Source organism: Aythya ferina, assembly GCF_964211825.1.
Source record: "Aythya ferina genome assembly, chromosome: 26".
Taxonomy (NCBI): domain Eukaryota; kingdom Metazoa; phylum Chordata; class Aves; order Anseriformes; family Anatidae; genus Aythya; species Aythya ferina.
The window spans coordinates 5,625,545-5,652,585 of record NC_140324.1 but is presented as its reverse complement, the minus strand read 5'-3'; the positions used below and the strand labels follow the sequence as shown (position 1 = coordinate 5,652,585).

At 52.9% G+C, this 27,041-nt stretch overlaps 2 protein-coding genes across 3 annotated transcripts; both read left to right on the top strand.

Moving 5' to 3' along the window:
- The first annotated feature begins 5,335 nt into the window (after window positions 1–5,335).
- On the top strand, window positions 5,336–16,694 carry LOC311424141 (calcium/calmodulin-dependent protein kinase type IV-like). Its single transcript, XM_084499052.1, has 12 exons — window positions 5,336–5,723; window positions 6,156–6,288; window positions 9,325–9,403; window positions 9,653–9,715; window positions 11,746–11,828; window positions 11,944–12,016; window positions 12,386–12,476; window positions 12,628–12,702; window positions 13,129–13,204; window positions 13,323–13,449; window positions 13,787–13,939; window positions 14,136–16,694. Exons 2-12 carry the CDS (start codon window positions 6,191–6,193, stop codon window positions 14,349–14,351), a joined length of 1,134 nt encoding a protein of 377 aa, XP_084355178.1. The 5' UTR covers window positions 5,336–5,723; window positions 6,156–6,190; the 3' UTR covers window positions 14,352–16,694.
- A 1,036-nt stretch (window positions 16,695–17,730) lies between these two features.
- PWWP3A (PWWP domain containing 3A, DNA repair factor) lies at window positions 17,731–26,964 on the top strand. Of its 2 annotated transcripts, none has more exons than XM_084499027.1 (14): window positions 17,731–17,802; window positions 18,213–18,308; window positions 18,728–18,819; window positions 19,163–19,233; window positions 19,630–20,652; window positions 20,923–21,045; window positions 21,492–21,562; window positions 21,974–22,050; window positions 22,511–22,571; window positions 23,081–23,156; window positions 23,279–23,329; window positions 23,730–24,160; window positions 24,862–24,950; window positions 25,148–26,964. In XM_084499027.1, exons 2-14 carry the CDS (start codon window positions 18,252–18,254, stop codon window positions 25,224–25,226), a joined length of 2,301 nt encoding a protein of 766 aa, XP_084355153.1. In that variant the 5' UTR covers window positions 17,731–17,802; window positions 18,213–18,251; the 3' UTR covers window positions 25,227–26,964. The 2 variants fall into 2 exon arrangements, with proteins under 2 accessions (XP_084355153.1, XP_084355154.1); XM_084499028.1 differs by lacking the exon at window positions 17,731–17,802 and adding an exon at window positions 17,911–18,104.
- The last annotated feature ends 77 nt before the right edge of the window (window positions 26,965–27,041 follow it).

Sequence of the window (27,041 nt, the reverse complement as noted above, 5' to 3'; positions counted from 1 at the left end):
AGCTCCCCCCAACCAGTCTGGATCATCCTCATTTCAAACCCATCCCAATTCCATCCCATCCCAATCCCATCCCATCCCATCCCCATGTCCATTTCCATTTCCAACCCATTTCAAACCCATCCCATCCCATCCCATCCCATCCCCAGACGTTGTCAGAGCCCCTCGAAGGAGGCACACCTGGATGGTGCCAGCTGCGAAGGACTAATTAAAAGAGCCCCACCTCCCCTCACGACCCCCCGATAATGAGCCAGGGTTATTAAAACATTAAGGGCAGGGCTGGAGGGGGTCTTGCAGCACCCCATGAAGGAAGGGGTGTGATCTTTGTTGGTGCTCCCAGGCCACGTGTGGGATGCTCAGGTGAGGCGCTGGCACCTTGAGCCCTCCTCTTCCTCCAGAGCTGTTAGGGGACGATGCTCCTGGGGGGTCCCAGCTGGAGCCAGGCAGCCCCCAGTCCCCCCACCCCATGCCTGCTGTGAGCTCGCTGCTGTCCCCCTGCTCCTTCCCCAAAAGTTCCCGTTGGGCTCTTTGGGGGAAATCTCCGCTCAGGCTCAGCTCCTCACCACTGCCTGACCTCCCCTTGCCCCTGGGGCTGGGCTGCATGGGGGTGGCTGGGGGCTTCCCCATGGGACCCCCCCCCCAGAGCATCCCTGGGCTGGGGAGACCCCAGGAGGAAGGATTTGGGGTCAGGATTTAGGGGCAGCTGCTCGTGGGCTGCAGGAGGGCAGCAAAGCGCCGCCGGCCGCGCGCACGAGTGAGCGGTCACCGAAAAAGTTACCGGGGAGGGGGGGGGGGGGATAAAAGGAGGGGAAAAAGGGCAAAAGGAGGAGGAGGGGGAAGGGGAGGAAAGTCCTGCGGCCTCTGCCTTGTCAGCTCTCCGTCTGCTGTCACTCAGCCGCCGAATTCTCCTTCAAGTTGTCATAGCGAGGCTGGAGGGGATTATGCCGAGGCACTGTCCAGAATTGATTCATGTGGAACGCGTGCTTGACTAGCGGAACCGCTGGTGTGAGCGGGAGCCGCTGAGACCCCCTATTTTCCCACCTTCCTCAGACAATCTGGTATTGTTTGGCCGCAGCCTTAGTGATCCCTGCGCCGGGGCTGTGACTGACACAGCTTTGAGGCTCTAAGGCGTATTTTGAATTTCTAAAACCTCTCAGGAAGTCCCCGGGGTGCCTTCTGCCATTGTCTTGTTTCTCCTTTCGCCTTTTTCCCTTTCCACCCCGCGCACCCCTCCCGCCGCCTCCCCCCCTCCGCCTCCTCCCCCTTTTTTTTTTCCCCCCCTTCCTCCCCTAATTCCAGGCCCTAAAATCCCCACCAGAGTATATATTTTTTTTCCCTTTTTTTTTTTTCCCCTATGTTTACGCTGCAACTCTCTCTGGAGCTGCTCAGCCCGTTCGCAAACATGATTTCCAAAAAAAAAATATATATAAAAAGAAAACAACAAAAAGCAAGCCAACTAAAGCTCCAAAAGTTCCCAAATCCTTGATCTGCCACGGCGAAGAAGGGCTTTACTTGTTTGCTTTTAATCAGCTGACACAAGCCCCGGGATGTGCTGAAAAATAATAATAGAAATAAATCTTTCACCTAATCTACCAGGGGCGTGCGTCCGTCCTGGCGCGCTCTGGCATCCGCCGTCCGCCCGTGTCCGTGCTCGCTGCCGCCGTCCCCGCTCCGGGCGCCGTCTCCCGTGGGAAGCCCCGGAGCTGCTGCGGGGTCCCTGCGGTGGAGCCGAGCTCTCGGGGCCTCCGTTGGGGTTTTTTGTGCATCCGGGGCCACCAAACGCCCGCCTGGTCCCCGCCGGCGTCCCCCGGCCTCTCCGCAGCCCCGGCACTCTATAACCATTTCCCATTTCCAGTCTTAATCTTATAAGGATGAATTGAGAATGACCAGCGTAAATACACAGGTGCCACTGGGAGCAGAAACCACTCTTTAATCTCAGATATGAAAACAATTCCCTGCACTGCTCACTAGCAATCAGCAAGTGCTATCAGTGCCGCGCTCTCCCTGGGAACAGGAGAGCTTATAAATATGAATTAGCGCAGAGAAAATCTACTCTCTTACCTAAAGCTAAATGTTATCTGGGTCCCTTTCCAGCAGTGGCTGACATTTCCAGAGTGCTTTTAGTCACATCTGTGGGAAGACAACTCATTTCTCGAGGAAAAAAAAATAAAAAATAAAAAGAGAGAGAGAAAAAGGAACCAGAGAGGAAGCGGAGGAGCGGGAGGACGAGGTGGGGTGGAGGAAACGCTTCCTTTGTTTGAGGAGGTGAAGGTGGGGAGCCCGAGCTGGCTGCAGGAGGAGTGGGGGGCTCTGCCCTGGCACCTGGGGCTAGAAGTGGGGGAATGGAGCAGGGGGCAGCGGGAGTGAAGGCAGGGATGTGGGAAATGGTGTCTGAAAGAGGGCTGAGAGCACCCCTGGGGATGCACCAAAAATGGGGGCGTTCAGCTCGTGTTGTGCTGCACTGAGGGAGTTGGGGAAACTGAGGCACGGCGAGGGAATTACTCCTGGGGCCTCGGCACCCCAAGAGAGAGCAGAGCACGAGGGAGGTGATGGGGCAGGGGGACGAGGATGTAGCCAGGCTGCCCGCAGCCTCCTTTCCCCATCTCTGGGCACAGTTGGGGGGGCCCAGCCCGCTGCCCCAAAAAGCGCCGTGGTCCTGAGCTGCCGGTGAAGGCTGCGCCGCGTGCCCCCGGTGTGCTCCGATCCCCAGCACCAGCACCCGGCCTCCAACCACCAGCCTCTGCTACAGGCCACGAGAGCCTCTAATGGGATGCTGAAAGCCGTCTTTTAGGTTTTTAATGAGCGGTTCCTGGCAGGAATGCTAAGCATCGCTAGGTAGCCGGGCCTGTGTCTCGCTGTCGGTGTGTTTCCGTGTCCTTGGCTGGCTTCAGTGAGCTCTGACCTCATTTGCTTGGTGCCGTTCAATTAACGAGGCGCACGGCGCTGGGGAGGGGTGGGGGTGCCAGGGGACCGTTAGCCGTATGTATTAATTTCCAGTTCATGTTCCAAACAATTGAGCATCGCCCGGCGGCGGGAGGAGGTGGCCGGCCGCGCTCGGGGGTGCCGCTGCCAAGCTGCAGGCTCTGGTTTCCTGCGGGGCTGCGGGGTCTGGGGCCAACCTTGGGGTCCCCTCTTCGCCCTCGACCCCATTTGGGGCCGGATCCGTGCCCCTCGCAGCACCCTGCTCGATCCCCCTCCATCTCGTGGTTCCTCCGAATCGCTGATGGCTGCTCAATTGGACAGAGACGATTTGGAAAAGGGCAAGAGAAGGAGAGAAATGTTTCCCAGGAAGTTTAAAAAAAAAAAAAAAAAAAAAAAAAAAAAAAAAAAAGCAGTTTCAGGCATTGAAATTTATGCTACTCTAAAATGGGTTTTATTCCAGCGTAATGAGAGAACAAAATAATTAATTCCTCTGCCGGAGACAAAAGGCTGGAGGCTCCCTCCAGCCCCGTCGCCCCATGCCGTGAGGATGGGCTGGCTCCTGCGGCGCTTTGCCCAGCACCAGGGCAGGATCCGGCCCCTTCCCAATGGGTTTGGGCTGGGTTTGTGCCCTGGGGGGGGGGGCGTTGGGGCTGGGAATGGGGTGTGCGAAGGGCAGCTCCCATTGCCCCCATCTCCATCCCATTGCCCAGGCTGGATGTGGCCCCATGCTGTGGGGTCTCCATGGGGGATGCCCGGTCCCCAGCCCGCTGGCAGTGGCCACTTGCCTGCACCCATCGGCCAAGTTGGGGGGGACACAGGGGGTGGGGAGGGACGGGCAGGCTCGCAGCCCCCTCAATAACCGAGGTGTCAGTGGGATTACAAAGGGCAGGGGCTGCCTCTGCTCTCCAGACACAGCCCACTGCTCCTTTTGGGGCTGTGGATAAACAGGAGGATTGTGCTTGTTCCAGATGAAGTGATAAATATTAATTATGCCAGCCAGCCTCTTCCAGCCCACCCTTATCACCGCGACATAATAGAGCGCGGGCAGGACGGGGATAAATGGAGGCAGAGTCAATTTATTCACTTAGCAGGTCACTCCCTTTAAGAATATCCCTTTCAAACGGGAGTTGCAACCAGGCTAGATCAAGCAGGGCCGAGCTTGCCTCCTTTAGATATGATAAAATATTCTAATAAATACTCAGGGAGCCCATTACAAGGAGAACATTTCGTGCCACGAGACCTCTGCGACGGGGCCTTCCGTGGGGGCTCCTGGATGAGTTGTGGTGGGGCCGAGCATCGTCCCCGGGGCTCCCCCAGCCTCAGGATGCTCTCCCTATTTCCATATTTTATGGTAAAACACAAAAACGTGCTGCTGGCACGGGGGGCTTGCTGAGGTGCCCCCCACTGCCCCGCGATGAGCACAGCTCCTAACAAGGGGAGGGATTGGAGCGTGTCAGGGAAATTCCCACTCATGCTGCTCGTGTGTTCGGCAGCAGGGCTGGTGTTGGGGTCCCAGCGCGTGGCACGACCCCCGGCCATGCTCTCGGCCCAGGATTCGTTTCCTTCCCTTGTACGTACAAGAGCAACCTCCTGCTCAGCTCCCTTCGGTGCAGGAGACACAAAGCCTGCGCCCTCTGGGGTGCCCGGCAGCGCGATGGCCCCGGCTGTGGGGTCCTGACCCCATCCAGCCCCAATCCTACCCCAATTCCACCCCAATCCTTTCCCTGTTCCCGCCTTGCTCCTGGCCCCATCCCCTCCTATCCCCTTCCCCGATCCCACCCCAGTCCCACAACAGCCCCATCCGTGCCTTGTAGCATCCCACCTCCCCCTCCCCAAATCCTGCCCCCAATCACCCCCAGCACCTCCCCATCCTCCTCCCACATCCCCCTTTTTATCCCCTTAATCCCAATCTCAATCCCAATCCCTCCCCGCCCCCCTCCCACCCTTATTTCCCCAGCTCCCCCCCTCCCCGTTCCCATCCGGCGGCCGACGGCGGCACCGTGCGGCCGCACCGGGCAGCGCCGCTCCGCCGGGACCGGGGCAGGATCGGGCCCCGGGAGCCGTGGGGATCCGGGACTCCCCGGGAGGGGCCTGACCGACCCCAGCCCCGGCCCCAAACCGAGCCCCGATCCCGCTGCGTGGCCCCGTTGCGCTCCGGGGCAGGCGGTGGGGCCGCCTCCGGGCACCGGTTGCGCGCCCCGGGGACAGCACCGGGCACGGGGAGGGGGTCCCTTGTGGGTCGGGGGGGTCCCACCGGTCCCGCAGCAAGCACGGGGCTGGGAGGGGGCTGCGGGTGATGGGGAGCGGCCGGAGCCATCCCCCCGGGGGGGCCGCGGGGCTGGCGGTGCAGTGGCGGCGCCGTGCCGTGGGGTGGCACGGCCGAGCCGGGCGGGGATGCTGCCGGGGAGGGTCCCGGAGCGCCGCAGCCCCGCGATCCCACCTCCCTCTGCCCCCGCAGCCACGGCCCTGCCTGCGTCCCTGCGGTCCCGCATCCCCGGGACCCCATAATCCTGCATCCCCCTGGTCCCCTCTCCTTGGGTACCAGCATCCCTGCATCCCTCCATCCATCCCTGCATCCCTCCATCCCTCCCTCCATCCCTCCATCCCCGCACCCCAGGGCTGCAAATCCTTCCCCTACCCCCCTCCCCGGAGAGGAGCAGCAGGAGCAGCCGGCACCCAGGCGTGGGGGGGCCCCGCGCAGCCCCCGCACCCAGCGCCCACCCTGCTCGCGGCCACCCTGCGCCGGGGATGAGGGAGCACCGAGGGGATCACGGCTCCGCTGCGCAGCCCTGCCGCAGCTAACGGTACGTGTCGGGCCCCTGAACCAGCCTAAATATTAATTATGGGGCTGGGGGGGGGCTGTGTTGTTGTTTTGGGGGGGCTGCAGGAAGCAGGGTGCGGATCGGGGTGCCTGTATGCAGGGCACAGCCTGGCCTGCGGGTGCAGGATCCGGCCTGCCGGGCTCCAAAACGCAGAGACAGCCCCCGATAGATGGGGATGGGGTGGGAAAAGGGGGATGCGGGGGCCTGGTGTGAGAAGCAACGGTGGGAGGAGGTGTTGGAGGAGGGGGTATAATCCCGGAAAAGGCGGCGTACGTGCCTGGTGGGAAGGGGATTTGTGCCTGCGCCTCCATCGCGCTCGATAATCCCAAGGAGCGCTCGCCGCCGGGCCATCTGCACGCCTGGGGGGCGCAGCGGGGGGGCCGCGGCGATGCTCGGGTCTCCTCTGCCAAGCAGCTGGTGGGAGATCGCCCCCCCCCCCCGGCCCCACCATGCCCTCCTCCAAGACGGGCAGCGAGTACTGGATCGACGGCTCCCACCGCGAGACCGCGCTGGAGGACTTCTACGTCGTGGGCCCCGAGCTGGGACGGTACCGGGGGGAGGACCTGGGGGGGAGCAGGAACCATCCCTGCGTGGGATCGCATCCTGCTGGAGGGCTGGGAGGTGTGGGTGCACGCGGGGGGCTGTGGGGATGGAGGGGGGGTGGATGGAGGGGGACCCTGTCCTCGCATGTGAGCTCAGCATCCGTGGTGATGCTCCAACGGTGATTTTGGGAGCGCTCGCTGAGGGCTTGCAGGATGGGGCCTGGGGTCCCCGTGTGCTGTGCGTCTCGTCCCCTGGGTGCAGAGTTTGTCCATGGCCTCCCCTCTGACTTTGGGTTTTGGTGATGAGCCTGGGACTGTTGGGGGTTCCTCCTGTGAAAACCAAATACCCCGAGCCCCAGGGAAGGGCCGTGTCTGATGGAAATCCCTTCTGGGTTATTGCACGGACAACGGGTCTGGATCTGTCCCACCTGGGCCACAAAGCCCCGCAGAGGTTCCACGTGAAGCCACCTCGGTGAACATGGAGGTTCCTTTGATTTATCCCTTAGAGATCTTCGGGCAGGTGATGCTCAGGTGTGGTGCCAGGGCTGGTTTGCCAGGTCCCGGGGGTGCCAGGAGAGGTGGTGCCATCCTCCCCTCCTGCTGGGGGTGCCCGCTGGCCACGATGCAGCCTGGTGATGCCCAGACCCAGCTCCGGAGGGGTTTTCTCCACTGTAGAGGTGCTGGAAAAGCCCACAGCAGGTCAGGATCAGGCCAGGCTGGGATGCAAAGCACGAGCTGGCTGCAGGAGCAGGGCATTGCGTGGGTCTGGGCCACTTCCTGCTCCCATCCATGGCCCCGTACTGTGGGGGCAGTGGAGGAGGGCAGCAGCACTGCTGCTGAGACCCCCTCCTGCTCCGGGAAGGGGCCGGGGACCCCAGGACATGGCCACGGGCACCGTCCCCATTCTCTCCCCACTGACTCCTGCCCCTTGAACCACCCACATTTATCTTCCGGAGCAAGGGGCTGGCTCCTCACGGCGCTGCCGAGCCGGGGAGCTGCTGCTCGTCAGGCAGAGCCCGAGCTCCTCTGCTCCCCCCTTGCTGGGGGTCCGGCAGGGCAGGGTGGGCGAGCCCCCAGCAGGAAGGAAGGTGACGGGGGGCAGCCAGCACCCACCCGAGAGCCCCTCGGGGTTTCTGTCAGCAGAGGAGCCTTTGGGGCTGAAAACGAGCGGTTTGGATTAAATCAAGTGTTGCAGGCTCCTCATTAACACCAGGGCTCAGCCTGCACAGCCGGACATAGTGTGTGTGGGGGGGACAGGGGCTGCCCCGAGCCCCCCGGCCCCTCCATCCGCCCACTGGGGGATTCAGCATCCAGCTCCAAACACGCCAGCAGCGGCTGCGGGCTCCTGGCAAATCCCATTGTTTCGACATTTTCCAGTTCATCTGCAAAGCAAATACAATTATCTGCTGCCGCAGCCGAGGTTGATGGCGGGGGGGGGGTTTACACGAGGCCCAGAGCGGGGCAGCCGGGTGGGCTGGGGGTGGCTGCAGCCGTAACGGGGAGCGCGGGGGGCTCGGGCAGGGGGCTCGCAGGCTGAGCTTTGTCGGAGGGGTGAAGCCGAGCACCTCCCAGCTGCTGGGCTCGAAACGATGCTGAGGGCAGCAGGAATTGGGCTGAAACCCCCCCCGTGCATCTGGCACAGGCTGAGCAGGGGGGGCGCAGGGTCTGGGGTGAAGGGGAGCGGGGGCTGGGGCTCGGGTGTTGAGATTTTTGGGTGGTGAAACTGGGACAGCAAACACGTCCGTGGGGCGAGGGGCTGCTGTGATGTGCAGGCACCCGGCGTGCTTGGAAGCTGTAGGAGGGTTGTGTGGGGCTGGGGGGGGGGGGCATTTGTTGCTTTTTTTCCCCGTGGGAAGGGCAACTTGTATTGTGGGCACAGCAGCGGTGGGGGTGCCTCGGGTTCAGCCCAAAGCCAGCCGCCCGTCTCGCAGAGCCGGAGAAGTGGGGGACAAGATGCCAACCCCCCCCTCTGAGCTGGAGCTGTTGCTTGTTTCCCAAGCATTTTGTTCCCCCCCCAAAAAAAAAATCATTGTAGGAAATGTGCAAAAGGAAGAAAAGCGCCTTGGAAGCGCCCAGGGCTGGGGCTGCCCGCTGTGCCTCGCTCCGGGGGTGCCGCAGGCTGAGCCCCCCCCCGTGCCCCCCGGTACCCAGCGCCGCCGTTGTCATGGGGATGCGATTCCCGAGCTCGGCCCCAGGAGCTGCAAAAATCCGCTCTCGTTTTTCAAGCAAATCGCTGCCTTTCCTGACAGCCCCCGGGGAGCCCGGCGGCAGCAGCGGCGCGTGGCGTTACACCGAAGGGTCGCTCACGGCCAGGCCGCGGGGTCGTCGTGTTCCCAGGGGACGTTTTGGTGCAAAAAAAGGTGGCTTTGGGGCTTCGACCTTTGCTGTGGGCAGGCAGGGCTGGCGTGCTCCTCGAGCCAGAACGTGAACCTGGTCCCAGAAGGCGGCGAAGCCAAAGAGCAATAAAACGTGGTCGATTACTCGGGGGGTGAGAATTAATCTGCTCCGAGGAGCCAGGCACCGAAGATGAAATTGCAAACTAGCCCCGTAATGGCCTGAAGAAATGGGTTGATTTCACTGTCCAGTGGTTAGAAAACATTATTAACCAGATCTAAAAATTACGGGCAGCTGAGTGGCACAGCTGGGGACCGCGATGGGAACGATTTCTCCTTTGTAACTCGGAGCGGTTTCGCTTGGCGGGGAGGTTTTGTGGCCGTGCAGGCACCGTGGGGATGCGACTGGGACGGGGGGGGGCCCTGCCAGCACCGCTGGGTCCCCGTCGAGGTCGTCCTTGTGGCTGCGAGCAGGGAAAGGGAAGCTCCTTCCTGCCCCGAAAGCCGCTTAAGGCTTTAAACCGCCTTTAGGATTCAGTTTTAATTAAAACGGCTTTACTGGGAAAGCTGGAATTGATGCGGGGGGGGAGCGAGCTCAGCTCCCGGCGCTGGCAAAGGACGGGATTTTGTGACATGGCTGGGGGACAAGTGGGGGCCCCCCAGTCCCTGCTGCACCCAGGCGGCCTCACACACCCTCTGTTCTGCCAGGGGAGCCACCTCCGTGGTGTACAGCTGCGAGGAGAAGGGCACGGGTGCCCCGTACGCCGCCAAAATACTGAAGAAGACGGTGAGTGCCCGCGGGGATGCAGGGGTGACGGGGCTCTGATCCGCTCCAAAAGCATGTGGGGCACCGGGATGGGGATGGGCACGGGGACGTTGGCTGCTGGGGCCCAGGGTTTGGGCTGGGAGCACGGCAGGCTCTGTTTTTGGAGTGTTTTGGGTGAGTTCTGCTGCTGCGGTGGGAATGGCCCCATGAGGAGCTGCGTGGTGGCCCCGGCAGTGGAGGTGACACGCCTGTGTGGGCTCTGCTTTCCAGATCGACAAAAAGATCGTGAGGACGGAGATCGGGGTCCTGCTGCGCCTCTCACACCCCAATATTGTGAGTATGGCACCGTGGCACAGCTCCCTGCCCATTTTGGTCCCAGCCCTGGGTGCCAACAGGAGGGTGGCAACGTTTTTGAACCCACCACCCCACAACCCCGTGCCCAGGTCCCCTCCATGCCCCACAGCACCCCGCTCGGTGCCAATCTCCTCCTTTCCCTTTGAATTTTGAAGCCAGGGACACACACACGGGGCTCACCTTGGCCCTGGCGGCGCCTTTGAGCTTCCCAGCTCCGCCATCCAGGGGCAGCCCCCCCCCAGCCCCCCTCCCCGCTGCCCTGAGATTTCCATTCGGTAAGCAATTTCCATCGAGGAGATCAAATGAATACCAGAGCGAATCGCCCGCCTGTAATGAATCCTGCAAGGGGAGATAAAAGGCGAGGATGGGGCCGCGGCTCCGGGCTCTGCGCCCCGGCGCGGCGCTGGCCGCGTGTCTCCGGCACGGCGCTGGGGGGATAACGGTGCCTGGCCCGGCACAATTCGCAACGCCCGGCAGTGAAGCTAATTCCCCGAGGTGTCAGCAGGGCCGGGGGTGCCGTGTAGCCCCCCCTGTCGTCGCGGGGGCTCCCGGGCTCCTCAGCAGCTCCCTCCTCCTTGTTCGCAGCGGCTTAGTTCCACTGCCAAATTGCAGAAGCATCTTGGGGATGAGCAGCGTTAAAAAAAATAACGTGGCAATCCACCTGGCAGCCTCCCCTCGCCGTGCTGGTGCTGCAGCGGTGTGGTTCCCGCAGGATGGAGACCCCCCCCAGGTGGATTTTTGTGGCTGGGGGGCCAGGAAATGGCACTGAGCCGTGAGGGTCTGGTGGATCCAGCTCGCGCCCCTCGGCACAGCTGCATCCCACCCTGCTCCTCGGAGCAAAAACTCCGAATTTCTCCCCATCTGATGGAGAAAAGCCAGTGGGGAGCCCTGCCTGCCATCACTCCAAACCCTGCTGTGAGGCGGAGAGCCGAGGGAAGCCAAAAACATCCCAAAAATTGGTCTGAGGGGGCGCAAATTCCTGCCTGGCCCTGGCTGGGGTTTGGTGGGGTTCTGCTCGCTCGCAGGTTCAAGTGGTTTTGGAGGGAGAGCTGCTGCACGCCCTTATTTACAGCGGTGTCTCCTGCCCGCGTGCTATCGTTCAGCACCAACCTCAACAGCAGATGATAATAGGATTGTAAACTTTTGAAGTTAATAGGAAAATTATAGTGCTTCTGTGTATTATTATAATGCAATAAGCTGCCACATAGTGTCTCTCACCCTGCAGGGTATCACGGCTCGTCACCCAGCCTGTGAAGGTAATGATTAAAGCCCCATGAAATTCACAGTGTCACAAAAGTCTTAAGAAGCATGAAATTCTCTGTTTTCCATTAAAAAATAAAATAAAATTGCATTTTTGGCGTATTTTTAAGAGAGACCTGTTAATTCCAGATTTGCTGCACTGGCACAAAGCGCTCGAGCAGACTTTGCCTGGTATCTGCAACTCAAATCGTAAGAAAAAGGCAGTTTCTTTCATGCTTCTGCAGCCCCAGAACCATCCCAGGACCTCTTCCCCATGTGCCCGCGTGGGGCCAGGCCCCGGTGCTGCTCCTGGTGCTGGATTTGGCCTCGGGGCCCCGGAGGCGCCGGCGCGGTGCTGGCGCGGCTGCGAAATCAAAGAGCTCTCGTGGGCTCCTCTTCCAGTTAATGAGCTTGAAGACATAAAGAGGATAAACACGAGGCATGCCAGCCTCTCCTCATTCCCAGCCTCGTCTTTAAGGCTTGATGAAGTGAGCGAGGCTCCTCCAAACAGTTTAACCAAAAAAAAAAAAAGGATCGAGTTCAAACAAATAAAAAGGCAAGGAGGGAAATGTGCCAGCTGCGGACCTGTTCCAGCACCAAAAAAAAAACTGTTACGGCCCCGCAGTCCTCTCTGCACACAGCGAATCTCTGACATCTGTGTCTCTGGAAGGATTTCACCCGATCTGGGAGCAAACGGGGTTTTTGGGGGCTGCTGACGGTGCCCCCCGAGCGGGGCGGCCGCCGCTGAGACCTGCGGTTGTCCCTTGCAGATCAAGCTGAAGGAGATCTTCGAGACGCCCTCCGAGATCGCGCTGGTGCTGGAGCTGGTGACGGGGGGAGAGCTCTTCGACAGGTAGGGCACCCGCGAACCTCGGCCCCCACGGAGGATGAGGATGGAGCGGGGCTGAAGCACGTCCCCGCCAGCTGGGGGGCGAGGGCGCGCGGTGACCCCCGCCGTGTGCCCACAGGATCGTGGAGAGGGGCTTCTACAGCGAGCGGGATGCGGCGCACGTGGTCAAGCAGATCCTGGAGGCCGTGTCGGTAACGTCCCCGTGTCCCCCCCCCCCCGTGCCATCTGGACCCCCCCCTGCCCTGGGTCTGAGGAGGGGAAGCTGTGGCCGGGGCGTTGCGGGAAGGTCACTGCCACGCCACGGCAGGGGTCGGCTGGAAATGGGGTTTCCATGGCAACGGAGGGTTTAAAAATGGAAACTTGGCACGGAAAATGTCCTTCCTCTGCCCCGCTGAAGCGCCCGGTGGATGTTTCGGGAGGAAGAAGGGGGGGTCCCAAAGACAGCGCTGGTGTCGTGGGGCTGTGCCCCTGCGCCTGGTCCTGCAAGCCCCGGCCACCTCCCCAAGGTCCATCTGCCCCCCTTCCCTTTCTGCATTCCTGTTTTCTCTCTCTCTTTGTAGTATTTGCATGAAAACGGAGTCGTCCACCGCGACCTGAAGCCAGAGAACCTCCTCTACGCAGACCTTTCCCCCGACGCTCCCCTGAAAATCGGTGGGTTTGCCGGGCAGCCACTGCTGGTGCTGGAGCCCAAGGCGTTCCCAGCCTGGTGGCACCCCCCAGCACGTCCTGGGGGCCCTGGGAGCCGTTTGCTGGCACCAGAGGGGTTCCCGGCAGTGCCTCTCCTCTCCCTGTGTCCCCCCAGGTGACTTTGGGCTCTCCAAGATCGTGGATGAACAGGACACCATGAAAACCGTCTGCGGGACACCGGGGTACTGCGGTGAGCAGCAGGGACGTGGTGGCAAAGGACAGGGAAGCTCCTGGGGGCTCCTGCCCTGCAGTCGTGCTCAGCCTCTGCCTTGCAAAGAGCCCAAAATTGGGGATTGCGAGGACAGAGCCAGGTGACAGCGGGGTCCTGCTGGCCGTGGGTCACCAGCCCCGCTGTGAGCTGTGAGGCTCTGCTCTGGTCGCCAGTCATTGTGGTTGGTTTTGGGCACGGTCCTGCTGCATCGTCAGCAAATTGCGTTGTCCCTTAGCCTCCGATTTAATTCCTGGACAGCAGTTTTCCTCAGCAGGGTTTCAGGAGCTTTGTACACTGGAGATGGGGGGGACCCGAGGAGGTTGCGTCCTGCCTGAGGCTGCACAGAGCTCGGTGCAGGGACAGCCAGAAGCCATGCCCAGTTTTGACCCCAAACTCTGCTTTCAGCCCCCGAAATCCTCCACGGCTGCCCGTACGGCCCAGAAGTGGATATGTGGTCCGTGGGCGTCATCACCTACATCCTGTGAGTAGCGCTGGGGGTCTGCCAGCACCCCTCGCCCCGCTGCCCTCCGTGCACATCCGTGCCCGGGTGGCTGGCACGGGCTGGGGCCAGCGGGGTTCTTTGGCCCTCCTGCTCCCAGGCTCTGCGGCTTTGAGCCCTTCTTCGACCCGCGGGGGGACCAGTACATGTACAGCCGCATCCTCACCTGCGACTACGAGTTCGTGTCCCCGTGGTGGGATGAGGTTTCCCTCAACGCCAAGGACCTGGTGAGTGACGCGGCGCTGGCCTCGGGCTCAGGGCTGCCAGACGTGAAGCCTTCGGATCAATGCTTCGTTTGGAAAAATAACCAAGCCAAGAGTTTGCCAAACAGAACAGCAGCGTCTTAAATGCTTTCTGTCTCTGGACATGGTTCAGAAGAACTCCTGCCCCCACGTGTCCGTGCTCCTTGCAAATGAGAAGCCTTTGGAGCCAGAGCCTCTCAGTGCCAAATCCCATCAAGGAGGCGAGAAAGCTCTAGGCAGCTTTAGAAACATTACACGGGGTGGCAGGTGCAGGGGCACTGACAAATGACGCTTTTTTTTGTGTGCCTGAAATTGGCTGCAGGTTCGAAAATTGATCGTCTTGGACCCCCAGAAGAGACTGACCGTCTACCAAGCTCTGGAGCACCCCTGGGTCACTGGGAAGGCCGCTAAATTTGCTCACATGGATAGCACGCAGAAGAAACTGCAGGAATTTAACGCCAGGAGGAAACTGAAGGTAACGCAAAAAAGCCCCGTTAAGCCCCAGGATGTTTCCTGCTCTCCTCTAAACCTGGTGGCCACCGAGGGTGGGCTGCTGCCGCTGGGGTTTGGGAATCCCATGGCAAATAAATGCAGCTTGGGCGGCTGGCTGGCTCTGGGGAGCAAATGGCATGCATGTCCCTCTCCAATGACCCCTGTGCCTTTGCCAACAGGCTGCCATGAAAGCCGTGGTGGCCTCCAGCCGCTTGGGCAACCACGGGCACCACGACTGCTCCAGGAGCGGGCGCAGCCGAGGGGGCCCACGAGGCACCCACCTGCCCCAGGGGCCGGGGAGCGCCGTCCCCGAAGCCACCGCCGCGGCTGAGGACCTCGAGGCTTTTCCTGCCGTGCCCCAGGTCCCCGTGAACGGCGCCAGCTGCAGGAGCTAACGCTGCTCGGCGCCGCGGCCGGCTCACATCCTCGAGCAATACCCCAGGGACTCTCGGAGGCGGGCAGGGGCGGAGGAAGGCGCAGCGGGACGGGAGCACCCCGAGCGAGACGCGGCGTGCTGTAGGTGTGCTGTGGGTGCGCGTGGTCTGTGGTGTGAAGCATCCTTCTGTCGTGTCCTGGTGCCAGTGCAGTTGTAGCCGGTCGCTGTGAGTGTGAGTGTCTGTACGGACCTGCGGAAGCAAGGCTGGTGACTCGGTCTTCCAACAACTTACAGTTTTGGCCGCCGTGGCTTTAAAAAGTGCCCACGTGGCTTAAAAAATGAGGAGCAAACAGCTGAAAAAGGATTTCTTTCACCTTCCCTACAAAGGCAGGCAGTTATCTTAACAACAGAGTTTTCTACATTTCTGTAAATAGTCCTTAAGGGTGCATTACTTAGGAGAGAAGGTGAATTTAGCTGATTTCTGACAATCTACATTCCACCTACAATCGCTGCTACAAGACCCAGCCATGGGTTTGCTGCTGTATTCCACCAGGGCTGTCGATGCCTTTGAACCCAGCTGTTGGAACCTATCCAGAGAAAAGTGTTTGCCAGTTGTTCCTCCATTATCCCTAGATGGTAGATGACCTCAGTTTAATTCGTGCTTTTGTTACCCTCCGGTTTCATTCGTTCTGATGTTCAGTCTCGGTGTGGCTACGTGAGAGTAGTAGGACTATTACTGACCAGGAATGCTGGCTTCATTTGCATTCCAGGTTGCGATTTACACGAGTTTTACTGAAGAACAATGCAACTATTTCTACAGAGCATTGTAGGACTTTGTAACGTAACGGTGCTGTTGTTTCTTGATTGACGACAATGAGTTTATACACGTTTGTTTGTTTGTTTTTAAAACTAATGAAATCGGTTGACAAACTTCTTGAAAAGAAAATTTTTAGGCAAGCATTTGCCAAGCCACAGGATAATAACCATTTGTGGGTTTTAATACAGAGCAAGTAACGAGAAAGGAAAAGCCATATCACACGTGCTAGACTAAAGAAAGCCTGTCGCTTGGTGCCAGGCTCAGCTGCTGTAATCCAGCGTGGGGCTTGCTGACCCAAGGTGTCAATCGTGGTCATTTTTGGTCATGTATATGTAACAGAATGTTCCAGGCAAAAAAAAAAAATCTCACCTGGGAGAGAATGAATTCATACACGAAGTTCATTTTTCCCAGATGGGGATGTACAATTCATTAGTTGGTAAGGAAGGGACTGCGAACAAAATGCGACTTTGTTTAAGTCAAAAGCTGCAACCAGAGACCCCCAGCTCAGTCCAGAGAGGGTTGTTCGGCAGATCGAGACCTGGAAGCAGAGAGGCAGGAAGGCAAAGGTGACACGGTGACTTTCATACCTAGTTACAGCACAAATAGAAATCATAAAGACAACATGTAAGGGCTGATCCATACCTTCTGACGCTCATTTATGTTTAGGGTGCTTGTAAAGCTGAATACATGGAGAGATTGGATGTTTAAGAGTTTTTATTTAATTGGAAAAATAGTAGGTGAAGACCAGAAATGTGCTCCTTTTACTGTCATTCATACCTTAAACTGGGAAGGAGGTGGGTAGCATAGCATTACTTTGGAGAAAGCACAGGCTAAAGGTGTGGGAGAATGGCGTAAGCAAGGGGAAAATCATTCCTGCTGCGTTTTGTGGGAGGAGTGGTTGTTTCCTTCCTTCCTCCCTCGATTTTTAATGTAAAGGCAGCATCTGACAGCCTGCTGGGCTCTGGGCTTCCTCCTACAGGCGTGTTTAGGGTGACGCTCTCCCTCCTGCAAACTCCATTCACAGAAATGGAGCCAGAACTCCAAGCATGCCGTTTACTAAACCAGGTATTAAAAGATTATTTCACATGCTCAGATGTGAAATACCTATTTAAACATCTTGCAGGACCAGGCCCGAGCGCTCAGCACACCCACAGCCTGTGAAGCAGGGACCAATGCTGGAAAATGCTAAGCGACATTGCACTGCCTTCAGACTACTCCTGATCTTGCAGAATCATATCAGTCAGATAACAACAAGTAACAACGTGTCTTCTGTGATAGGAGACACCCGATGGAAAATTGTAAGCAAAAAAAGGAGTTTGTCTCTCATGTTATGTCAACAAAGTATTATTCCACAAATATCAGTACTTAAAGGTAGGAAAAATGTATACTCCTGGGAACAAATGTAATAGGACATGCCATTTTGGTCTGTATGCTGTTTTCAGAATGTGTTTTAATAACTTACTTCTTCGGTATAGTGGTTACATTTTCAATATTGCAGGTATTTATAAAGAAGCATAGACAGAGCTAATAAAATATCAAACATCAGACCGCGAACTCTGTTTTTACTGTTAGCGTCAGAGGGCTAAAAATCAACATGGCTAAGTACCGGCTTGATAAAAGCTTTTTTCTTTTTGTCCTGAGTTTTGAACCCATTTTCATGTGACAATCTCTTTCCAGGCTGTATACCTAAATGCTCTGTTGATCTATCCGGGCTTTCAGCATTTTTTATTGTCTAAGCACTGTGCTTTGCCTTTTGTCTCCTACCATAAATAGGAAGACCTTTTGAGCAGGGTTTCTGCTGTATGCAGCAAGCCAGATGCGCGCAGTAATTTAACCCACAGAAATTACAACCCCCTCGTTACGCCAAATTAGAAAGAGCTCCTCTGAGCGGCAGTGCTATGCTCGGCTGTGGGCTCTGGAGCCTCTGCTGCGTTCCCCACGTACTGCAGCTCGGGCTGCTGCTGCACCACAGGGCACGCTGCCAGCACGCTCCGTGGGCTCTGCTGACAACCGGGGGAGAATGGGGGGCACATAAGGAGCCTTGGGGGGCTGCAGGCAGCTCAGAGCCGCCGAGTCAGTAAGGCTAATGGCTTGAAGCCACAGCTCAGGGGCACTCGGGCACTGAAGCCTGGGTGTCGGAGTGGGTCAGAGCCAGGCACCAAGGCTGTGCTGAGGGAGGCGCGCCGCCTGCCCTCGCCTTGGTGTGACTCCTCGTGCCTGGCTGCAGCCATTCTGTCCCTTGGTGAAGGACCAGGACATAAGCCGTGCTCTGCCACCGCCGTGCTCGGGGCAGGCATGGAGCCGAGGCCCCCATCGCCCCCCCCGGGGCCTGGCCTGGGCCTGGGCCTAGGCCTAGGCCTAAGGCCTAGGCCCCCTCCCGTTGCCATGGTAACGCTCTCCCCCATCGCCCCCACGACGCCATCGCTTCCGGGCGCTGCGCTGAGGGGCGGGGCGCGCCTCGCATCTTCCAATAGGAGAAGGGGAGGGCGGGGCGATCCTAAAAAAGGGCGCTGCGATTGGCTGAGGAGCGGAGGCCGGAGCCGTGTTTTGGCGGCTGGAAGGGGGGAGGGCTGAGGGAGGCGCCGCGGGTTGGTCGGGGCGTTGCCAGGGGGACGGTGGCGCATGCGCAGAGCTGCGCGGGGCTGGCGGCCTGGTAGGGGGGCGGTGGCGGCCGTTGTGGGGGGGGGGGGTCCCGGACCGGGGCTGAACCGGGGGGAACCGGGGGGAGCGTCCCGGCCCCTCACGACCCCTCCTGGCCCCTCCTGCGGGACGGAGCGGGGGCCGCTTCCCCCCTTCCTGCTCCCTCCCCACAGCGCGGGGGCCCCATAGCCCGCCCAGGGCCCGCCCCAGGCCCGTCGGCGGGAGCCGGAGCCGGAGCCGGGAGGGGCTCGGCCGGGGCCTGCCCGGGGCCTGCCCCGTGTCAGCGCCTCAGCCGGCCCGTGGGGTCCTCAGGAGGTCGGTCCGAGGCCTGTGACCCCGGAGTTAAAGCGACGCCTGGTTGCGTTACGGTGAAGTGCTGCGTTTCGTTAAAACTTGGAGTAACTTTCTTTCTTTTTTCTTTAGAACGCTCCGGGGTTTTCTTTTCCTCCATGAAACGCGGTCATGGCAGAGCCGGAGTACGTGCTTTGCAAGTGGAGGGAGCGTTTGTGGCCAGCGAAGGTAAAGTGGGTGCACGGATAAGGAAAGGTTTTGTGGATTTAGCTTAGAAACGAGGGGAACGGTAACAGAAAGCGTGAGCTTTTGAGCAGCTGCGAATTGCTGCTGCTTTGTATGTAAACCGAGATAAAGGTGCCAATTGTGCTGATACGGCTACCCAGTTGGTGTTAATCGCTTAAGTGAACAACCCAAATGATAGACATAGTTGTAGGTAGTTGTCTGGAAGCAATTGCTCCAAGTAAACACGTGTATATGTTCTTAAAAAAAAAATGCCTTAACCTGTAGGAAAGCTGATACTGCAGCCAGGTGCCATGCAAAGTTAGTCTGTTCTGTGCCGTTTGTCCTAAAAATATCTTGAAGTCTGACCTGTCCTACAGACTGGGTTGAGAATTTTTAATGTGTGCTTTTCTTTTTTAATGTAGGTTTTGTGCAAAAGTGGAGACGCTGGAAAATCATCTATCGCTAATGCAGAGGAAGCTTCTTTGGAAGTTGAAATATGTGGCTTAAAAGAAAAGTAAAGTATCTCTGTTGCTGTGTTGTGTTTGCACTCTTAGACTTTGTAAGGAAGAAAAATAATCCCGTTATGGGAAGGTGTGTGGGATGAGTCACTGACTCACAGAACGATTAGGTGACTAACCCACTGCTGCTTAGATAGCTGCCTATATACTTGTCTCACGAAGCACCTACAAACAACACGCTGTTAGCTCAAGGTTTCTTTCTTTATTTTTTAAATTTCTGCTAAAATGTTATGGGGCTGTGGGGGGAAACTACAAGTTTATTGCCAGATGAGGGTGTTGCCATGCTGTTAGTAATGGCTCCTGTTGTGACAGTTTCAATCAACTTTGTTGTATTTTCAGGGTTAGTGTGAACTCTGCAGATACAGTTCCACTGAATGAAGAGCGTATAGAAGATATCGCCTCTAACTTAGGTGAGGATATCTTGAAACACTTCCTGCCTTGTGTATTGCCTGAATACAAAATAACGCCCACAACTTCAACCTGGTGGATGGTCGATACTTGTGTTTCCTGAGGTGTTCTTTTGCATTTCTTTTCCCCTCTCCCCTTGCAATTCATAAAGCTTGAAAACGGACCAAATATTATCAGGGCTAATTTGACTCTTCCCTTGCGTTGCACATTGGAAGAAATTATGAAAAAACTTGTGTATTTGCATCATATATATTTTTTAAAGCTATTAGTAGCTTGCCCATCGTGTGTGCTTTATACTTTGCCTCAAAATCTTGAAGTCTTAAACAAAAGAAACTGTAAACACATTTTTAATGTATTGTATTCAAATAAAGGTTATTGTATTGCATATTCTTTGACAGGTGAAAAGACGGATTCTAGTGAAGTTGTGGACGAACTGAAATATCGCTGTGCTCTTAGAACTGCTCTGGATTTTTTGAGAGAAAATGCATCAGCCAGACAAGTGCCACAGCTGAAAGAGGGAGTGAGTACTCAGTTGTCTCAGGCAAACAACAGGGGATCTCTCTCATCTACCCCCTTACGGAGCTGTCGGTCACTCCTTCACTGCAAAGAAAAGTTGGAGGCTGAGACTCCCAAGAAGAAAACAGGGAGAAAAAATAGCCCCAACCTAAAGACTGATATAGGAAAACAAAAGCAAAAACATTCTGTTCTTTTGGAGAAAAGGGCTAAAGCAAATGAAAATGGAACAAAACCTTCAAAATGTAGTGCTGGGGACTTGTGTAATACATCATACTCAAATGGTCAAAATCACACAACGCCAGAATCGAAATCACTATCAAGACAGAAAAAAGCCAAGTCCAGTTTGTCAACAAAGTCCCAAACAGAAAACAAACTTGTGCTTAAGCCAAAGGAAGAAAAAAGTAAGCAAGGACAAAAAAGACCAGGTGCAGGATCACCTGTGCAACTTCCAAATAACCTCCCCAAAATTCAGGCACAGCCTCTTGCTGAGGACACTTCTCTGTCTGTGACCTGCAAGTCTTACACAGGGGCAAATGTCAGAAGCAGGACAAACACTAGGCGTCAACCTAAAAGGGTGTTACTGGATTTAACTTGTAAAAGTGCCTCTGACTTGAAGAAGAACATCAGAAATGAGAGCAAGAATCTAGTAAAGCAACTGGGTGGGGGAAAAGAAACAGTGAGTTCGAAACAACTAAAAGGAAAACAAGAGACCAGCGTGCCCGTGTCCTCGTACAGGAAAAAGAAATGCAGAAATGGCTCTGAGCCTTCAGCCAGACCTTCTCACCGTGGAAAGCTTTCTGGTGGTTTTGTTTCCCAGCCTGAAGAGGAGGGAAGCAAGGATGCTCCACGTGTGCTTACGAGTAAAGTAAAGGAGTTCCAGCTGTCTGATTTCAATGAAGATGAAGGTGAGCATGTTGCTTAGGGCAGGGAAAACTTCATTCCTTTTGATTCTTGAGCGCTGTTTTTCATCTTTTTGAGAATGCCATCGTGGTTTTTGGGAGTGTGCTGAACTCTGGGTTTCTGTTAGGTGGTCTCCTGAGCTCTTGTTAGAGGGCAATGTGAATCACTGTGTTTTTTTACACTTGTGTATTTCACCTGGTCTGAAAGTGATCCCTACTGACTTAGCTAATCACTGTGCTGTGTTTCTGAATGCTGATGTTTGTTGCTGTCGGCAGGACTGGAATCTTCTGACCTGTCTTCAAAGTTAACTTTCACGGAGAATCTCTCTCATGTCTCAGCTCTGGTAGATGAAGATGAGGAGGAGGATGAAGAACTCCCTAGTATTCTATCTCATCAAGGTGAGGCATGAGTTTGTCTACTTGAACCTTAATCACTCAAGCTTGGTGTGCCTTTTTAGAATGTGCGGTTCTGCCTTGCTGGCCAAGTTATGGCAATTCCTGTTAATGAAACTTAATGTTTTCAGAAAATGAATCCAAATTTGTTCAGGCTTGGATTAAAATGCCTTTCTTAGATGCCCCAGAAAGGCTTTCAGGAATGGAATAAATTGCAACACATTGTGAAACTGGGTCTGAAACTTCAAAGTTCTTATATTCAGAACTGCCTGTGCTGTGTTTGGGCTGGGATGAGGTGTTGAGGGGTTGTCACTCTGGTTGAAATCTGTAAAAGCACTGAAGCAGAACTCATTAAATATCAACTGCATGAAAGGAGGCTAACAAGATGAGGCGAGTTAACTGTCTTGTCTGTGTTTTCGTTTAAGAAAAGAAACTGTATTTTCTCATTGTAGAGCCACAATTGATTGAGGAAGGGATTTTGGTCTGGTGCAAATGGCAAAGGTATCCTTATTGGCCAGCAGTGGTAAGTAAGAACAGCTCGCTGCCTTATCTGAGAGTGATTATTGCTGGATAAAAACAAGGATAATAACAGAAGTAAACTTATGTATGATAAAAGCACATCAAAATAACGAAATGTGGCCAGTTCACGTTTTAATATTGGAGCAGAGGTTTCCTGCTTAGCTTTTATAGCCTGTGTCATCCATTGGTGTGTTTGCATCCTGCTCTTAAAAAAAAAAAAAAGTGAGAAAGAGATGGGTCCTTGCACACTAACAAAAATGCTCCATTTGGGTACTTCGCTCTTCTTGCCACTTTATTTTTCATATTTATGTAAGTTGCTTTAAGTGTGGGGTGAGCTCGTTAACACTGAAAATGTTCATGCTTTGTAAGGGTGTTAGAGCTCTAAGATGCTGATGAAACTTTATCCTTTTAACAGGTAAGAAAAGTGAAGCGGAAACACCGAAAGGCAAACGTGCTGTTCATAGAAGGGAATGTAAATGACAAGAAAAAAGGGTAACTATGGATTCTGATCGGGTGCTGAAATCTGGGTTTGTTAGGCAGTCTCCTGAACTCTTCTCCTGTTACTGGGCAATTACAGTCTGTTAGAACTAACCTTGATTCAAAGGGAGTGACCAAGTAAGGTGAGGATTTGCAGGTGTGGGCTACTTGTTTTTACCATGCTGCCAATTGAGGCATGCTAACAGTTGGCAATTATGTGAGCAATAAAGTATAAAAGGCTGAGGACCTAGCTATTTTTTCGTGTTGGGGTAAGCTTCCTGCAGACATCAGTCTGCCTTTGCATTTGCTTTAAAATTTAAAAACTCCTCAGTTTTAGCTTGCTAGAAATCCAGAACTAGTAAAGCCTATTTACTGAATTCCTTATGAAACCTGTTTTTTGGGAAGGTGTAGAATCACAATGAAGAAACAACTGCACAACCTAATTGCCTCTCTTCCCTGTCTTTTTCTCATCAAGCTTCTCAGTATCTCTTAGGAGTCTGAAGCACTTTGATTGCGAAGAAAAGCAGGACCTCATTGTAAGTGTCACCAGTAACATGCAATTACAAATGTATACAAACACTGGAAAAAGTATTTTTGTGCAGTGTGTAGCTTACCCTGCCAGAGGAGTGTTGCAGCTGACGGGTCTGTTTGCTCACTGTTCTCTGAGAGATGCTCGTCTACTAAACAGAGTAATTAAATGTAACTTGTACTGCACAAAATGGAGAAGAATATGGGAAAGGGAGCCTCCTGATGCATTTCTCCTCCTTGATGAGGCCAAGGATGCTGCTAAGAACAGGTTTATGTGGAAGGTGGCCAGTTGCTTAGGACTCTTAACTGGATTTTCACTTGTGGGCTTTCTACGTACAACAAAGCCACTCTCATGGTGCATTAACAGTAATTACAGGAATTAAATTCAAGAGAATGCAGGAAACTGCAAGCATTTTCTTGATATGTTACCGTTAGCCATTTTTGCTTACTGGTCCTAGACCTAAAAGCTTCATAAGGCTATTCTTTTTTTGAACTGGAAATGGCCATTGTTTTACAGGAGCAAGCCAAAGAAGAACATCGCCAGGAAATTGAGTGGTGTATTCAATTGATCTCTGACTATCGAATTAGAGTAGGTAAGGACATGGGTTGATGTCATCCATTCTGATGTAAATCACTGAAAAAACAATAATGCAAAGGCTGTCAGTTTTTGTTTTATAGGCTTAACTGATTAATAACCCTGTTCTGGGCTTTTTAGGTTGTCATTCTTTTACGGGATCCTTCTTGGAATATTTTGCTGATGACATCAGTAAGTGAATTCATGATGAGATTCTTCTGTATTCCTCTTAGAAGAGAAGTTTAGCTCTAATGTTTACTGATGTGTTAAACATCAAACCTGGTAGGGTTTGATTAAAAAATAAAATAATTACGTGCTGATATGCTGTAAGATTTTTAGTCCTACAACAAAAGTTAAGTATTGATTGTTAAAAAAAAACAATTGAGTTATTTGAGATTGTAGCAAGTTTGTTTCAGAGATTGTGTCAGGTTCAATTCCTTTTTTTGTTGATGTTTTTTTCCCCTACTTGGTGGGGGAGAAAGGAAAAGAAAACTACCAAAAAAAAAAGCTTGTTTTGTGTATGTATGTATACAAGAAAGTCCCTTATTTTATATAAATGAGTGTGAATGATTGTGGCTGTTTCTTTTTTCAGGTTATCCAGTTAGAAAACAGTGTTACCAAGGTTTAGTCCAAATGACCTTTCCAAACATAGCAGAAGAAAATCTCGAAGAGTCTTTATTAGAAACTTCACCTCAGAAGCCTTCTAAGAAACTTCTTCCTGACAGAACAAGGGCTGCCAGAGATAAAGCAAATAAAAAGATAGTGGAGTTTATAGTGAAGACTAAGGGGGCAGAAGAGCATCTCTTGGCTATTTTGAAAAGCAGAAAACAGTCTCGGTGGATGAAGGAATTCCTGAATTCAAGTCAGTATGTGACCTGCGTTGAGACTTATTTAGAGGATGAAGAACAATTGGACCTAGTAGTAAACTACCTGAAGGAAGTATATCATGAAATAGACACTGAGAATCTCTGTCAAATAAATGGAGACAGAATAAAATTTATTTCAGATGTCCTGTTGCCTGAAGTAAGTAAACATTGGACACTGAGTAAAGTTGATGTTTAAATAACATGAGTTACGTGACTTGAGTTTACTGACTATTGACAAACGCGCTTGTATGTTGGAGAAAATTAATAAGTAAGGCCCAGCATTCACTGCACGTGTCCATTTGGTATCTACTGGGTTGTAGGGTGAGGTGCAGACCAGGCTAATTCCAAATGCTGTTTTTTTAAGCCACTAGCTTAAAAGTGGAAGCTTTACATGTTGCAATGTTTTTAAAGGCAAATGATTGTTTCTTGGTATATTTTCACTTATTTCTCTATAGATTTTTTTTTTTCCTTCTGACAAGTTAGCTGGGCTTTTCCTGGTGGTGGGATTGCTGGCAGGAAGGATAGTTTTAGTTACAATTTTAGATACTTATTGCTTTAGATGGGAACTTTCCAGGGAAAGGTATTAGTAAGAATCTCTCTTCTGTAGAAACAAAATTGCTGTTAAGAGTATCTTATTTTGGTTACAAAAATAATCTCCTGGGCCTGCTAAAGGACAAGTTTGTATTATTTAACAGGTTTGGGTACACAATAAGCAGTTCCACCCAAGTTTCCAAAGTGATTAGGGAATCTCATTCCAAAAATGTGCTCATCTACTGAGACAGTTTCAAATCAGTGGGTGTAACTTTGTAATTTAGTTCTTGTTTTGCCAGCATAAATGAGCTAAATATTCTTTTATAGGCCATCATTTATGCGATTTCTGCCGTGGATGACATAGACTACAAAAAAGCAGAAGAGAAATATATAAAAGGACCATCTGTGAGCAAAAGGTATCTTCTTATTCTTAGCGTTTTCTGAGCTTTCCTTACTAGCTTACTGTTTATATAGAAAAGTGTGAGTGAGAGTTCAATAGCCTCCCTTCTGTAAGGCAAACTTACTGTAACTGTGTTACTATAACTAAAAGCAGCAAAATTTTTAATACACTAAGATTGGTTTTGCAGCAGAACTTTAATGTGTTTCTTTTCAGGGAGAGAGAGAAATTTGATGAAGAAATTCTGGAAAGAAAAAAGTTGAAGACAGAATTGGAATCTGCAGACAGCCTATAAAAAGGGTGGTACAAACTTTCACACGTTGCACTGGCACTGTATATATTGGAGAAGTGATTATTTGTATTAAAATATCATTCTTGCTTTTTAAAATGCGTGTAGATATCTTTTAAAATGTGGTTGTTACAATGCTGCATTACTGTCAGATATGGTCGTATCAGTCCTTGCTGCCTCCTCTGTGTACTGGAGCTGTGCGCTGCTTCCCTTTGTCCTGCCGTGTTGAACTGCCTGCAAGAGGTGATGTGAACTGCAGTAATCCTGCAGATGTGCTGCCAATCTGTCCTCATCCAGCCAGTGCACTTACCATAGGATGTACAGGAACACAGCAAGTGTTTTGGAGAGCTGCTCGATGCAGCTCTTTAAGTCTTGTGTGAATTACTGACCAAATATCTGACAAAGGAAGGGCTATTGTCCCCGGAAGAATATGTACTGATAAGTTATGTAGCCTTGTGTTATTGCCTGGTTACTTTGCTGCTACCTGAATATGCACAGGTTTTCTGCCCAAAAGTGTTTTGGACGGTTTTTTTTCTTTGTTTTAAAGGTGTGGGAAATAAAATTGGTACCTACTCATGCAATCCAATTCACAATGGCTTTGTTGCTGATGGAATGACCGCAGCATTCAGTGGAAAAGGAATCCAGTGTTTGAAAAGAAAAAGCCTTTGCAAAAGCCTTTGCTTTCCTATTTTTAAAAGTGAATCTCTTTTGAATGCTGTTTTAAAAGTGTTTTATTCTCAGTGGTTTTTCAGGAACACTTAACTGTTTTCATCTGATTTAAATACCAAGTTTAATCTGGTGTTGTTAACTCCCTCAGCTTGTGCTGAAATTCTGACAGACCTGTAGCGTAATCGATAACTGTTTAGTGATGGAAGCTCAGTGATCATTATTTTTGTGTATTACAGTCAAAGGGTGATACACTTGTCCAGTAAAAAAAAAAAGTGGTTTGAAATTAAAGGGGGGGATTTAAATGTGAAATTGGATAGTGATATATATATTCTGGCCATAGTAATTACCTGAGTATATTTTAATTGCTTTTAATTACATGGTACTCTTGCAATCCTTGTGTTTGCATAGCAAAGTGACATTCACAAGTACCGGAATCATGTAATAAATATTGAGATGGGCTCTATTTCAGTTTTCATTAGAACTTGTGATAGGGGATAATGCATCTCTTGTATTTGTGATAGCCCAACGCAGTTATGGAATTACCTCCAGAGGTGATACCTGCGAGTGGAGGTGTCTTGTCATGTACAGCTGCTTCAGGCTGCATGAGCTTCTTCCCCAGAAAAACAAATGCTGCTGCAAATACACATCCTGCAGGTGCTGTTGGTGGGGCTTCAAAGAAATCAAACTGTCCTCGGGTTCCTTCTTTATAACATTCCCCAGGTACTGCTAAGGTTCTTTTTCAAACCGCTGCACAGGAATAAACTTCTGCCCTTCTTGCCTTTACCTGAATCTTCACTTTTCATACCATCTATCGCAATCTTAGCTGGATGTTTAAAATGAGAACTCGTCTGTGTCAAATAAAATTGCGTTCTTCTGAAGGACAGCTAGGAGTGTACATAGAGTTTAAGCACTTTAAAATGTTTACATCTTTAAGAACACTTTTAACATCTTGGCATTGCTTACACTATAAATACTCATAGATTGAGACCAAATTCACTCCCGCAATGTACGGTGTTATGTGGTCTTAACTAACAGTGGTGGAATAAAGAAGTAAATCCTCAGTAGTTTCCTATTACTCTTGCTTGAATGTGTTCATTTGTTTCAAACTGCTTTTAAGCTGGGGTGGTAAGTGCACGCAGGCTTCTACTTGAA

Excerpts from the sequence above, each read along its gene's own strand:
- LOC311424141 (XM_084499052.1), top strand. The coding sequence starts at position 6,191 with ATGCCCTCCTCCAAGACGGGCAGCGAGTACTGGATCGACGGCTCCCAC. Across the intron at positions 9,404-9,652 it reads CCAAAATACTGAAGAAGACG|ATCGACAAAAAGATCGTGAG; the intron begins GTGAGTGCCCGC and ends TCTGCTTTCCAG. Across the intron at positions 13,450-13,786 it reads CCCTCAACGCCAAGGACCTG|GTTCGAAAATTGATCGTCTT; the intron begins GTGAGTGACGCG and ends AATTGGCTGCAG.
- PWWP3A (XM_084499027.1), top strand. The coding sequence starts at position 18,252 with ATGGCAGAGCCGGAGTACGTGCTTTGCAAGTGGAGGGAGCGTTTGTGG. Across the intron at positions 22,051-22,510 it reads GTAAATGACAAGAAAAAAGG|CTTCTCAGTATCTCTTAGGA; the intron begins GTAACTATGGAT and ends TTTCTCATCAAG. Across the intron at positions 23,330-23,729 it reads ATATTTTGCTGATGACATCA|GTTATCCAGTTAGAAAACAG; the intron begins GTAAGTGAATTC and ends TTCTTTTTTCAG.